Raw genomic sequence first — 15,439 nt, forward strand, 5'->3', positions numbered from 1 at the left:
TGTGTGGTGTGTGTGGAGTGTGTGTGGTGTGTGTGGTGTGTGTGGAGTGTGTGTGTGGTGTGTGTGGAGTGTGTGTGGTGTGTGTGGTGTGTGCTGTGTGTGTGTGTGGTGTGTGTGTGTGGTGAGTGTGGTGTGTGTGGAGTGTGTGGAGTGTGTGTGTGTGTGTGTGTGGTGTGTGTGGAGTGTGTAAGTGTCCATGAAGACCCTGACTGAATAAACAAAGGAAGGGAAAGAGAGGTAGGAAGGGAATGGGGGGATGGGTCTATATTTAATAAAACAGAAAAAAAACTAAAGAACAATTTCATGGCTGGAGAGATGGCTCAGTCAGTCCAGTGCTTGCTTTACAAGCATAGGGACAGCAGTTCAGGACCCAGAACCCACGGCAGAGACAGCAGAGACAGCAGAGATCCCGAATTCCCTGACCAGCCAGCCTAGCCTTAACTGGGGAGTTCTGGGTAGGCCCTGTCTAAAATACAGCAAAAAAGTGGATGGTACCAGAACAATAGCACTCAAGACAGCCCACTGTTTCCTGTGGTCTCCACATGTACACACACAGCAATAACATTCTTCAAGAATCAAGACTCTCACTCATCCCCAGCCACCCACTCCTAAGGGAAGACGTTCCTAGTGTCTGCCTTCCGCGATCCGAGCCCTTAAATGTCTCATTAAATACTATGGACAAGCAAAGCTTTTGATAAAAAGCCAAGATGCCTCACAAAGTCTAAACGACAAATGCATGGCTGAGCTTTGCAAAGCTGAGCTTTAATAGTTACCTGGTGACCCCATACTCTGGGGGTGGCTGATACCTCAAGACGGCCACTTCTGTTCTCGCGGGCTGAGGTGCAGGGTAGGGTTTGACCATCTCGTGGAGCACTCCAGGGTGCTGGTCACTGTAGTACAGTCCGTGGTCTTGGTTTTTGCTGACTGGGGGCATCATTGGCTTCGTCTTGAAGGGGTATTCGGGTGGAGGACCACGAGGGTCCAGTGCTTTACAGGCGGGCTGGGCTGGGGATGGCCCTCCTCCAGCTTTAAAGGCCTTTCCATTGCCTGAGCTGGGGAGGTGCTGCTTAGCTCCGTTCCTCTCCAGTGACAGCTGCATGATCCTCTCGCTGAGGGATCGGACGTGGCCCTGCTTGAGTTCTTTCAGGGCCTCATCCTTGTGTGCCTGTCCACTGTTGGCCCGGTTCACTGTGGGCCTCCCCTCTGTGCGGGACTTCTGACTGGTACCTCCGGCCATGTAGTAAGTGTGGCCAAGGGGCCCCTGTGCTTGCTGCTGCTGCTGCTGCTGTTGCTGCTGTTGCTGCTGCTGCTGCTGCTGCTGTCCCCTGAAGAACTGAGACTGGGCCTTGGCTTCCTCGTATGTGGGCAACTCCTCGTCGTTCTGTTGAGGCTGAGTGGAGCGGACCTGCTTCTCCATCACCGTATTGTCCCCCTGGTGCTCTTGACCCTGCGGCTCCTGGCGGGCTGACTGGAAGACCATTTGTGGGTCTTCTTGAGGGAGGGTTTCCGTGGAAGAAAAGTTGTTGGTGGCGTGAGCTGGCCCTGCACTCCCCGTGGCCTGGTGCTGAATGGCCAGCAGGTTCATGTTCTCAGTCGGGGTGCCATAGCGCAGCTGCTCCTGGATCAGCCGCTGTAACACTGTTCCAGCGGCCACATCCTCAGAACCTCTCATCTCCACCTCGGGGGGCCTCAGGAAGTTCGGGGAGTGGAAGTTGGAGAGAGGGTCCTCCGCTGAAAGACAAACAGAAATGGAACTAACAGGCCGTCTCTAGGAGACACCAACTGACATTCTAACCAGAGCGTCCTTTAAAGACCCGGTTCCAAAGGTGCCAGCACCTCTGCAATACATCAAGGGACTGTTTCTCAGATTTCCTGAGACTCTGCTCGCCCCCACCGCCGCCCCAATCCCTTTTCTGTCTCCTCTGTGATTGGATCTCCCTTTCTCTTCCTAACAGTCCTACTGTGGCTTCCCATCATCAGTCTTCTCATCATAAAAACAAAAGCCTCTTCATCACAAAGAAAGCACCCACAGCCCTGTGCCAGGTAGCTGTGATGATTCTCTATCGCTGCTTTCCTCTCTCAGGGCTGTCTCAGGAGGGAACGCGCTTTGGCTTCCCATCTTCCAGACACTGTACACACTCTGCTCTGAGTTACGCATGGTTGTTTCCCCTCTGTTTAAAATATTCTTCTGGTCTAGCACTCAGGCCACTGCCCCAGTCCCCCTTCCTGGCCCCATTTATACTACCTGCCTCTTCCAGTCTGTGTCTCCCCATGCTCTTTCTGAGTCTCACTTTTCCTGCCTCTTCCAGTCTGTGTCTCCCCCATGCTCTTTCTGAGTCTCGTTTTTCCTCCACTGAACAAAATGTCCACTCTTGTTTTCAGCTCCTGCGTCACCATCCCATCTCTGCAAGGGTAGCTGATGGCACTTCATAGCCATCTACTTCCAACACACCTCCCTGCCCTGCCCCAGCTCCTGTATCCTGTGTTTTGTTCATTTCTTGATTATTATTAAGAAATCTCACGTTGGATGAACTAAGAATGAAGAAACAAGCCCTAGTTTCTGTCCCAACCCGCTCCCTGTCCAGCTCTTTCACACACTCCCCGCCCAGGTGCAGACTCTGCTAACCAGTTGCTGGGAGATTCCAAACAGCCCCCGAAGCCTCCTGCTTCTGACCTCTGCCTCCGAGGCCATTTCCCTCCCTGTACAGAGACCAGTGTGGTCTATACAATCCGTTCCAGGCTAGCCAGGGCTTCGCAGAGACAGGTAAAGAAACCCAACAGTAACAACTGTAACAAGGGACATCCCAAAGGAAGACAGCCATGTGGATTTCACTGACTGTCTCATTGTCCTGAGACTGTGTCCTTCTCCTGTCCAGAACACTGTTAAGTGTTAGTTAGGGGAATAAGGGAATGAACATTGATCCCCAAAGTCACAGATCTGCAAGATTTAAAGGTTTAGAAAGAACTAAGATAAACATACAATTCCAGTAGAAAAACTTATTTATGTGGATGAATAATAAATGGAGGGGGTCTCAATAGGCAGGAAAACTACTAACTTCTTTCTCCATTGGAAAGGGGGCACATTTGTTGGGACCCTGGGACCCTTCCTGAGATGGCCTCGCCTCTCTCCATCTCCCAGAGATACCGCCTAGGAAGCTGTTTAAAAGGGGGGGGGGTCCCTTATTTACTAAGGTTTTGAACTTATTTTGAAGTTCTGACTTATTTGCAAAAGCAAGAAAATGAAAGCAGAGAAGAGGGGGAAAGAGGCAAAGGATTTGAGGCCAGGCAGGGAAAAACATTTACAATTGGAGCAGAGAATAACTGGGTATAGATGATGTAATTCTGAAACCTATGTACGAAGACTTGAGGGCACCCGTGTGCATGGAGGCCGCAACGGCACGTGTTGCTCTCAGGGGCCGCCCTCCTCATTTTTCTTAACAGAACAACCTTTATTCGTTCTCTGAAAATTCCATACACGTAAATGGTGTATCTTGATCCTACCTACTACTCCCCCAGGTCCCATCGCTTTGTGCCTGCCCCCACCGTCCTCTCTTTTCCTTCCTTCCTTCCTTCCTTCCTTCCTTCCTTCCTTCCTTCCTTCCTTCCTCTCTCCCTCCTTCCCTTCCTTCCTTTCTTTCTTCATTCCTTTCTTTTTACTTTCTAACATTTTGTAACCCACTGGATTCAGTGCTACCACTGGGATCCTGGCTGAAACAGTTGGATTGGTCCTGTGCAGCTCCCACAGCTGCTGTGAGTTCAACACGCCACAGCCGTGTCTTGAAAACAGCCTTTCCCGGCACGCCACCCATTCCCCAGCTCTTACATCGGTCCTCTCTTCCACCATAGCCTCTGAGCCTTGTGGTGGGGGAGAAGGCCCCTTGGTCTTTTGGCACAGTCTCTCACTGGGACCTGGAGATGGATAACTAGGCCAGTGAGTCCCAGGGACCTGTCTCTCTCCAGCTCACCAGAGCCTGGCTGACAAGCACGCCCCACGCCCAGCTTCTTTACATTCCGGGATCCAACTCAGACGCTAGTGCATGGGCGACAAGCAGTGAGCTATTCTTCAAGCCCCACATGGCCTTATTAACATCGTGGTACAACATGAATGAAATCTAGCATGAGACAGCTCAGTATGGCAACTTTAGGCCAGGGAATAAAGAAACGCCTGAAGACAGTAGCCCCTCCTTCACCTTCAAGGATGTGTTCCAAACCTCAGGGGAATCCTGAAACCAAGGACGCTGCCAAATTCAGGAAATGTCACAGGCCGGAGTGTGTGTGTGTGTGTGTGTGTGTGTGTGTGTGTGTGTGTGTGTGTGCAAAATTAACACAAATTATGGCTAACAAGAAATTATCAGTGATAGCCAATAGTAAAATCGATCTGTTATGACAACATTCTACCATAACAGTATTTTAGACTTACGAATTTATGGAAATACTTCTAGCATTTTCCATTAATATTTTCAGATTGCCTTGACCTCGAGTCAATGTAAGTGGAAATTGAAAAGTAGTGGGAATTGAAGCCACAGGCACAGGGGTTACTTATTGCAGAAGAGCCGAAAATGAGAAACTCTGATCCGTCACGCTCCTAACAAACCCACGGCTAACGACTTACCGTTTTTCCCCCTCAGGCCTCCGCTTGCCTCCACTGTCAGAGTAGATGCCTCATGCCTCCCTGAATAGAGCTGCAAGTCTGGGTAGAAGTAGGCAGGCTCTTCTAGAATCTGCACGGGGCTGCTGGGGCTGTAGCAGACGCGGGGAGGAGCTGAGAGAGAGAGAATGATGTGTGTGTTAGTGCCAACCACGTGCCCCTCCTTCCTGCGTGACTCACGTCGCCCACATGGCAACTGGCAGCGAGTCTGCCTGTTTCATTCATAAAATTCCAAAGGTACTTTCCACAACTGTCACAAACCCGGCCACTCACCAGGCTGACCCACGGGTCTCATGACCTGCTGAGTGAAGGCGCGAAACTGTCACCCAGGAGCAGTGCCCACGGTCCTCTGTGGAACTGCAGAGGCATTGGCTTTGAACTGGCCAAGGTAGAGGACAGAAAGGAGGGAGTGGAGCATTCCAGAAGAGGAAAGGTGAGAAGAGCAGCTGTCTCTCCAAAAATACTTGGTAGAAGAGATGGCCACTCTGCCAGGCCATGTGTCAGCAAGAGAATGTCCCAGGCTGAGACACAGTGTGCCCTGGTTCCTTGTGAAATCTCAGTCTCACGTTCCAGTAGACCCAGGGGCTTAGACCTGGGCCTCAGCCAAGCAATGACCATTCAGCTCCTTTATGTGTTACACTCGCGTGCGCGCACACACACACGCGCACGCACGCACGCATGCACGCATGCACACATGTTCAGTTAAACTCAATGCTGTACTTGGACCCACAGCTACCAAACCTGAGATTCCACTTCAGGGATCCTGACAACACACTTGCCAGTTGTGAGACTCTGGCAGATCAGGCCACTTTCCCTTCCTGCTCTGATACCTCTGTGTAGACCCCAAGATCAAAGCTCTGCGATTTCCCCCCATCTTCCTCTGGGAGATTCATGTTATTATTTCTTATTAAAATCCCTTACTGCTTGCCTAAAAGAAAATTCCATTTTGGAAAGAAAATTTCAGCCATGGTTTTAAACCAGGCATCTGAAATTTCTCCTAAGTTTTGCACAAAACCAGAACTACTAGTGACTCATGACATTAAGGGCCTAAACCAGAGGACCTGAGTTTGATCCCCAGAATCTACATACACACACACACACACACACACACACACACACACACACACACACACACACACCAAGGATGCTGTGTCCAGCTGTGACTACATGTCTGCAGTCACTCAAAGATGCCTTTCACATACACTTGGGCTCATACATTTACTAACATTCTCACAGTTGCCAGGATTCTGGGTGCAGACAAAAGGCAAGAGGGTCCACAGATTAGAGAACAGGCCCTGCAGATGAACAGCAAGAGAAAATGGGGTTGCCTCAGCACTGACACCCCCCCTAAAAACCAGAGTCAACATAGCATCAGGGAAAGTCAGGCAGCAAATGACTACAAGGTCTTGGGGTTCCGTCACATGTATCCCCATCCTTCTTGTCCATTTCAGTTCACTGTCTTGCACAGGAGACGTCTCTAGCAAAAAATCCATTCTGTTTGCTTAAGCAGACTGCCAGACCAAGAATATTGCAGCGAGAACCTGGAAGCAGATGCACAGCCTGAGAAGAATGCTGTTTTCTTTGCTGGCACTTCCTTACGGGGAGCAGGAGCTGCAAAGAAGCCACAAAAGCCTTCCAGACGCCACTACCACCCAGAAGGCCCCTGTATGGCCTGGCTCAGACCCCAGGACCAACATCCCTGCCAGAGTAGGGAGAGCAAGGGCCTCTCATGACTGCTGGCTCAGCAGTGTGTGTACAACGTGGCTGTGTGGAAGGGCATCAGAAGGACAAGGCCCCTGGTCTAAGGGGGTGGCTTAGAGTTTCCTACCTTCTTGTACCCCGGACCCTCGGCTGAGGGTTTTGGAGACAGGGACAAAGCACTGGAAAGGGGCACCGGGTTTCTGGGGAGGGGGACTAGGGAGGCCCATGAAACTCCCTGTGCTCCCAACTGGAAGAAAGGCAGCAAAGGTTGATGCTCTTTAGTTCTGTGGAGTTTAATGCTCCCCACACCAACAAGACCCATTTCACCAAGAGCCATTCCTTTGCCTAACAAAACCCACAAGCCACAGAATCCTGCCGCCACCCACCTCCAGAGCTCAAGTGCTTCTGTATTGCTTTGGTGGCACTGGAAACATATGTCCCTCCACAGTTCTAGACTGTCCCTTTCTTTGTGCCTGTCTTCCAGGCCTGCTCGTGATGCGACCTGACCAAGACTTTTTCTCTCACTAACAGTAGAGATGATAAAGAATCTCAGTGTTGAAGAAAAATGAATTAGGGTTAAAATGAAACCATCTTCTTAAGGGGGAAAAAGGCAGGGCAGGGGACTGTAAGCAGCATCTCAACTCTGTTCCCATGGTAACTGGTGAACTCCTCAGAGGTAGATCCAGCATCTATCACCATGCTAACTGAGCAGACTCAGATGGCTCCTTAAGCACCAGTCACACTCCTGTCACCTAACACAGACACACACAGACATACACAGATACACACACATACACATAGACACACAGAGGCACACACACATACAGACACACACAGACCCACACACAGACACATACAGATACACAAACACACATACACGCACATACACATACAGACACAGACACACACACAGACACACACAGATACACACAGACACACACAATCACATACAGATACACACACAGACACGCACAGACACAAACACATACAGATACACACACAGAAACACACATACAGACACACACATACATACAGACACACACATACACACACAGAGACACACATACAGACACACATACACACTCAGACAGACACACACACATACGGAGGGGGGAAAGTGATGTGGGATGTCCTTCTGTATATGTGTTGCTTTTATTGGTTGATGAATAAAACTCTTTTGGCCAATGGCTTAGGAGAGTAAAGCCAGGCAGGAAATCTGAACAGAGATATATAGAGAGTAGGCAGAGTCAAAGAGATGCCATGTAGTTGCCAAAGGAGAAAGACGCCAGAATCTTACTGGTTAGCCACAGCCTAGTAGCATTACACAGATTAATAGAAATGGGTTAATTTAAGATATAAAAGCTAGTGAGGAATATGCCTGAGTCATTGGCCAAACAATATTGTAATTAATATAGTTTCTGTGTGATTATCTGGGTCTGGGCGGCCAGGAAACATAAGTGCAGGAGGGAACTCCTGTCTTCAGGAGGGAACACTGAGACTTCCCTGTTGTTAAGTTCCTTTCCATATATTACTACTTTTGAACATAATCTTCTGGTCCATCACTCTGAGGTCAGACTTTGATTGGTTTCCAGGGCTGTCGATCATTAGGCTCCTCCTCTGGCTGTCCCTCAGCATCCATGCATCCTGTGAACATGTCCCCTTCCTCCCAGTACTACCCCTGACTTCACACACTCCCTTCAACTGCTTTAAATTCTCAGTAAACTTTTATGTAGGTTTACCTACTCTGGAGTGCCTCCCCTCCCCTGAGCACACCCCACTCCCCTCCCCTGCGCACACACCTCCATCAGCAACCACAGCAGTCTAGACTTGGAGGACACAAAACTTACCACTTAACCCCAGAGCCCAGGACTGGGCAATAGAGTTGTTTAAGGTAGGTGCTGCTATCGCCCTTGTGAGATGGCCAAGACTCTGAAGACGGGCTGTGTACTTGTGGGTTTCTGTCAGTAGCACACAGTTAGGCATGTTCTCTGACCTCACAGAGAATAAGCAGGGTCCTCTGGGACACTCTCAGCACCACACAGCTGAAATAAAGTACTACTGATCCCTCTATGAGTAGCCTTAGAGTGTCCCAGATAACTCTTTGCACCCTCGGCAGGAAATGCAGGGGTGCTTTCTGTCCCCTCAGCAGCTAATACTGGTGCTCTGGAGGTGGCAGGCCACAGGCCCATTCCTCAAAGACGCCACTGACCGCAAGACAACTCCAGATGTCACCAACATGTCAAACTTCCTGCTACATACCATCAAAGCTTCCCATGCACAACGGCTTCACCGCCAGCTCATCTCGCCTCCTCTAACTTTACAAGAGACTTTTCAACCACCACAACCAACTCTGCAGCTTCTACCTCACTGTCTGCAGGGCTAAGGAATTTGCCGAGTGTACCAAATGCTCACAGCTGAACCCAACGACCTGGCACCTGGTTCAGGCTTTCCTGAGGCGTGGAATACCCCACTCAGGGAGATGCGTGCCTGGACACACGGGCTGAAAGGGAACCGGAAAGCCCAAGAACACAGCTGGAAAACAAGGGATGAGCCAACTCATACGATAGGCACCTGTGACAAGATGAGACTTGTAAAGGCAACCTTCTCATCTTACACACCTGACACAACACACACTGCAAACAATACACACCTGAGCATAACACACACCTGCAAACAATACATAGCTGCACACAACTCACACATGCACACAACACACATGCTCACAACACACGTGCTCACAACACACACCTGCAAGCAATACACACCTGCACACAACACACACATGTACACAACACACATGCTCACAACACGCCTGCTCACAACACGCCTGCTCACAACACACACCTGAAAACAATACATATCTGCGCATAACACACACATGCTCACAACACGCCTGCTCACAACATAGACCTTTGCACAACACACCTGAAAACAATACACACCTTGCACAACACACTTATACACAACCTGTGTACAACATAGACCTGCACACAATATATCTGCTCACAACACTCATGTGCACAACACACACCTGCCCACAACATACCTGCTCAAAACATGTATCTGTGCACAAACACATACCTGAGAACAACACACCTGTGCATAACAAACAACCTGCTCACAATACATACTTTCCTAAGAGGAAATGTACAAGGGATAGGGTTTTCCCACTCTGTCCCTAAAAAATCATGGATTGAAAACACAGGCTTTAGTGTGGGAGGTAATGAATGCGGCTTCCAACATTCTCAGCCCCATACACGATGATCTCTCAGGCCCACATCAAACTTGAACCCCATTCCATGGACCAAGCTGCCTGCTCCAGAAAACACGTGAGACCAATACTCTGCTGCCTGTAATTAGACTCCCTCAAGTGAAATGTATGACAAATATCTTTACACTTGTCTAAAGTTTAACTTGGCAGTGTTTACTTGGAAATGTCTCTGAGTTCTTATCAGTGTGAGTCGGACTGCTGCACATGTTCAAGAACAGCACGGTGGGACCTGTAAACAAAGGAGTAAGCAAGCCAGCCTGTGCCCTGAAGACACCAGATCTGCTTCCAGAGAACAATGCGCACAGCTGCCCACATCTGCTGGAGAACCCGTGTCTGACAAGGGAGCGTGAGGCTTTGGAGCTCCAAGGAGTCACCACGGTGCACAGGCAGACGGCTGTCATTCCCTGATGACAAGGGAAATGCAGAGCGTGGGACTGAGTCACACCAAAGTGTCTCCAGGGCAGCTTGTCTGAGGTCAGAGAGAAGGGGAAGCCGCAGCAGCAGACCCTACTCTGAGCATCTGCGGTGTGTTCTCATAGTACTAGGGCATTATTTTCACAACACACAGAACTGGGAGGCCACTACTGCAGCCTGCAACTGGGAGCAACTTTCCGGGCTGGAGAGATGGCTCAGTGGTTAAGAGCATGTGCTGCTCTCACAGAGGACCTGGGATTAATTCTCAGCACCCACATGGCGGCTCACAAGTGTCTGCAATTCCAGCTCCAGATAACTCAACGCCCTCTTCTGGCCTCTGTGGGTATTGCACACACATGGTATACATTCTGACATACACTTACGCATATACAATAAATGCATATTGGATTTAAAAAAGAATTTTTCCTTTGAAAGCAGCTCATAAATGTCCCTCATCTCAGGTGCATAGGTACTTTGCTCCACTTCCGGCAGAGGCAGTTTCTCCTGGACGCGGGACTCTAAATAGTACTCAAATTTGAGATCTGACTACAACAATAATTTGTATTGCTCCAACTAGATTGTTATTAACAGAAAAAGGCCTTTAAATTTCATTTTCTATTGTGTGGGCAGAATAAACCAACCACGGGCACAGCTGAGTGTGGCATGCTGACCCCTGCAGCGTCACTACTGCTTTGCTTCTGCACCGGGACAAATGTTGACATGCAGACAAAAGCACAAGTGGGTTACTAGGGCAGGGTGCTTAGACGCAGGAATCTCCCCACTTCCACAGAGAACTCCTGGAGAACCACTGTTCTGTATCACACACTATGGGACACGTCTGCAAGAGGTGAAAAGGAAGATGAGCATGCTAAAAACAGGTTCTAATTAGAAGTGAGTTGCCTCCCAGTTCAGGCAAAGGGGGAGGCCATGCACCTCCAGGTGAACCCTGGGGAAGGCAGATGGCAGACGGACAGCTGAACTCTGTCAGAAGAGGGGAACCCTGTGATTCAGGACAGCCCTGTGGGAAGGCTGTGGGCAGAAATGTGAACCAACCAGGATGACCTCACAGGGTGGAGGAGGGGCTCCATGACACACTCAGATCTTGGGAAGTGGAAAAGATGCTGTGGTGATTCATCCAACAGGAAGCCAGGACAGACAAGGGGGAAGGACACTAAGACAGAGTGACTGAAGAGGACCGAGAACGACCCTGCCACATACAGAAAAGATGAAGACAGGAGGAAACGGCCAAGAGTACGCATGCTTTGGGCTTTGTCTTGGAGATTTGCTTGGTGTCACAGTCCCTTCATTGGCTGACTAGAAGGATCAGACATAAGATTTTACCTTATGGCGGGTAATCACAGCTGCTACTTAGGCCGGTGTGTCCACCAACTGAGACACGGGCTATGCAGTGTTCTCATGCAGAGTGGGTGCTCAGACAAAGTTATCTATTTTATGAAAATAGAGAAATTTAACAGCAAAATTCATGTTCACAAGGTTCAGTGAGGTAAATGCTGGCCACACACATGTGAGGGAGGACCTTAGTTAGGATACCAGCCTCCAGGTGAAGAACCGGATGTGGTGATCCATATAAACCCCAGCACTGGGGAAGAGGCAGGCAGATCCCTGGAGCTCCTGATGAACAGACAGCCTGACAATTCAGTGAGAGACCCCGCCTCAAAAAGTACAATGAAGAGCTGTTGATGAGAGCATTCTATGTCAACCCATGGTCATGGTCTCTACAAACACAACCACGCATGCACGCATGTGCACCTGCATACACACCCATGTGAACTCATACAAAGATGATAAGTTAGTGAAGTCTGTAAGCTCAGCAGATCCAAGGCTTTCAGGCCGCACTGAGGTCAGAGTTGTCAGCTACCTAACAACAATCCACACTGTAACTACTTTCACTTCTCCAAGCACTTGGGACTAGGAGGGAAGGCTACATTGACAATTTCCCTGAAACTATGCCTCTGTAGTCCTGCTGGCAAAGACCAAAATAAAGGAATATCTGGCATCCTCCAAAGACTCTTCCAAGTCCCCAAATTATGTGGCCACTGTGTCACGCAAGCCCAGAGCCCAGGGGTATACAGAGGCATTAGAAGCCAGGCTCTAATGTTCATAGCCCCTCACAGCTTGGCGATAGCAAAGGCGCCAGGCGGGATGGCACAGACTGACCTTCTGCACTGGAAACAAACAAACAACCCTCTCCTGAACCTTTATAGTTTTCTATTCACAAGTGGCCTACCGGGAGAAAGGCCAAAGGAAAATCTGTTCTCTGCAACCCCTGGGGAGGGGACTCAGGCCCTTTCCCTGACAACATAGGGGAAACTAAGTGTGTAATGCTAAAAACAGTTTCTAGCATCACAACACTGGTGACAATTAACTTTCAGCCCCCAAACAGTAAGTCCTGCAATGGTCTAGCCAAGATAAGAAACAAGATACAAAAATTGGGCTGGGGAGACAGCTCAGTCTGTTTTTCTAGTATCTTCCTACACTAAATTCCTGTTAGAAAATCAGTTCCAGTGGCCAGAGATGGCTCACTCAGTAAAATACTTGCCATGCAAGCATGAAGGTACCAGGCAGTCATGCACATGCGTGCAGTAGTGCACACATACACTGTCAGTGCTGGAGAGGCTACGGGAAGCCGCCAAGGGCTCTGGCCAAGGACGCTAGCCTAACTATTCTGATAGCTCCGGGTTCAGTGAGAGACCTTGTCTCAAAACATATGTAGAAAAAACTGGGTGCTATAGCTCAGTGGAGAACACCTGGCCAGCATACATGAAGTCCTCAGTTCAATCCCTGGTGGCAGAGAAAATACAAATAAATAGTAAGTGGAGAATGACTAATGACATCATCTGACAGTTGGCTTTCGGTCTCAACACACACACACATACGTATGTGTGAATGTCAATCTACATACATGCACACACAAGTATATAAACATAAAAAATATGGGTTCCATGTGAGCAGAGAACATATAGCTGGTATTCATCTGGGATTTGGTACGGACAGACCTTAAACATCGAGAAGATACTATGTCTGTAGTACCTGTTCTTGTTTCGTTTCTATTGCTATGATAAAAATATCCCTACAGCCAGGCGTTGGTGGCACACGCCTTTAATCCCAGCACTAGGGAGGCAGAGGCAGGCGGATCTCTGTGAGTTCGAGACCAGCCTGGTCTACAGAGCTAGTTCCAGGACAGGCTCCAAAGCCACAGAGAAACCCTGTCTCGAAAAACAAAAAAAAAAAAAAACAAAAAACAAAAAAAAATATCCCTACAACAAACATCTTGGAGGAGGAAGGGATTTATTGGATTACAGTTCTCAGTTATAGCCCATAATGAAGAGAAGTCACAGCAGCAGAACCTGAGGTCTGAGCAAGTTAACCTTGCTGAGGTCTAACCTGAGGTTAGAGTCAAGAGCATGGGACAACAAACACACCAATGTCGTCTGCTGGCTGCTCACTTAACTTTCTTCACTCTTAAAGAGGGCAGGACCTGGCCTAAGGGATGGGGCCACCCACAGTGGGCTGCGTCAGTCAACAACCAAGACAATGTCCCACAGGCAACCTTGTCCCAATAATTCTTCATTGTGATTCTAGGTTGTGTCATGTTCACAGAAATCATCTCAGTGCCCTCCTAGGCAAGCTGTCCACCTGAGTCTCTCTACCTCAGATTTGCTGTGTCGATGCACTCATTCAATAGTGCCTCAAGGCCCACTTCCGGGCTATGACATCTCAAGACCCACTTCCAGGGCTATGACATCTCAAGGTCCACTTCCGGGCTATGACATCTTAAGGCCCACTTCCGGGGCTATGACATCTCAAGGTCCCCTTCCAGGGCTATAAGACCTCAAGGCCCACTTCCAGGGCTATGACACCTCAAGGCCCACTTCCAGCGATTTGCTTCCTTTACGGAGGCTCCACCTCCTAAGTGTTCCCAGTCCTTTCATGTTCTAGGCCCTTTCCAAACATCTACACCAGCTCGAGACCAAGTCTGAAAAACCCCTGAGGGGGCATTTCACATTCCAACTTCTGTAATCTTTTTGCTTAATTTGTCTAAAAACAGGAAATCAGAAATCAGCTCAGTGCTGCCCAGCAGATGCCGCCTCCATAAAATAAAGCTGAAGATACTCCTAGCAGACTTGCAACAAAAAACCCACTGAGCCTGGGCTGCAGAGAGGGCTCAGTCAGTAAGGACCAGAGCTCATGTCCCCACCATCCACATAAAATGTGACCCAGGGGGGTGGGGTGGGGTGGGGTGAGGGCTGAGATCCTTGCTGGAAAGGAGGAGAGCCCATTGGTCAGCCATTCCATCCATTCCCATTCAGTGAGAGTCTGAAAATGGGTGGAGGGCAATGGTGGGGGGACTTGGCCTTGCCCTCTGACACCCACAGCCACGAGTGGTTGTGAGCACACACCAACCACCTCAGCACTGCAAACCTGTTCATTTTATAACCGGCCTTAATAAAACCCCTGCTTTGTGCTCCTGAGCTAACAAAATGATGTAAGTCACTGAGTAAATGGCACCAGGATATAAATGTGTGTGTTTATTTCATTTCCCCCTCCAAACTCCTAGAATTTACTTGGGAGAAAAATGTAAGAAGCTTCACAATTTTGGGAAATCTCATTTTTTTAACTCAGAACTAAGAAAATATGTATTTTAGAGTAGAGCATTCGGACGTATTCTTAGCTTCCTGCTCTATACTTCCAAGGGTCATGTGTAAATCTATTTATGTAATTCTGAAACAGCACAGCCCTGGACTGTCTATCCTTAATTCTCCAGTGCCCATAATTCCCCATAGTGCTACAAAAGTCATTCCTAGTATTTCTTTCTTTAAATTTTTCACCTTTCCCCTGCATCTTCAGAATGAGCAATGAAAATAATATCAGAGCTACTTGGGGCTGGGGGGTGGGGGTGTGCCCAGGGAAACAGTTTCAGAGATACTCACGGGAGGAGGGGCATTCCCAGGGAAACAGACCTTACCAGAGAAGTACCACTTCCACAAAGCCCCCAGATGGAGGAGACTGGATAGCAGGAACCATAGTTCCAAAGCCTTTCAGGAAGGAAGAGCCTTACCTCTCACCTGCCTTCCTGCCCCCATTCCTGAGGCACAGGACCCAAGGCTGCCCTAATGGTAGAGGGACAGCAGCAGCCGAGCAGGAGGTGGCTCCTTCCTCGCTTGCTCCTGGCAAAACAAGATGTCTACCATCCTTGTCATCCTGGGTCTGCTCTGGGATGATGCAGGAAGAAGGGAAGAAACAGAGAAAGAGCACCACAGCCCTGAAGGCCTGTCACACGGTGCCTGCAGCAAACGAGAGCCGGGGAGACTGGCTAGCAGAGGGAGAGAAAGTCTGTAAAGAGCCGGGGAGACTGGCTAGCAGAGGGAAAGTCTGTAAAGAGC

At 49.2% G+C, this 15,439-nt stretch overlaps 1 protein-coding gene across 2 annotated transcripts in view; it reads right to left on the bottom strand.

Annotated features, from left to right (window-relative positions):
• The window catches only part of Amotl1 (angiomotin like 1), a 95,374-nt gene that overhangs the window by 41,757 nt on the left and 38,178 nt on the right, over positions 1-15,439 (bottom strand). For both annotated transcript variants that reach the window (XM_005371687.3, XM_013355379.2), the window contains 2 exons: positions 4,613-4,762; positions 774-1,731 (listed from right to left, as the gene is read on the bottom strand). In XM_005371687.3, the coding sequence (XP_005371744.1) occupies positions 774-1,731; positions 4,613-4,762 (1,108 nt within the window). The remainder of the gene's footprint in view (positions 1-773; positions 1,732-4,612; positions 4,763-15,439) is intronic.

Source organism: Microtus ochrogaster, unplaced genomic scaffold, assembly GCF_000317375.1.
Source record: "Microtus ochrogaster isolate Prairie Vole_2 unplaced genomic scaffold, MicOch1.0 UNK121, whole genome shotgun sequence".
Taxonomy (NCBI): domain Eukaryota; kingdom Metazoa; phylum Chordata; class Mammalia; order Rodentia; family Cricetidae; genus Microtus; species Microtus ochrogaster.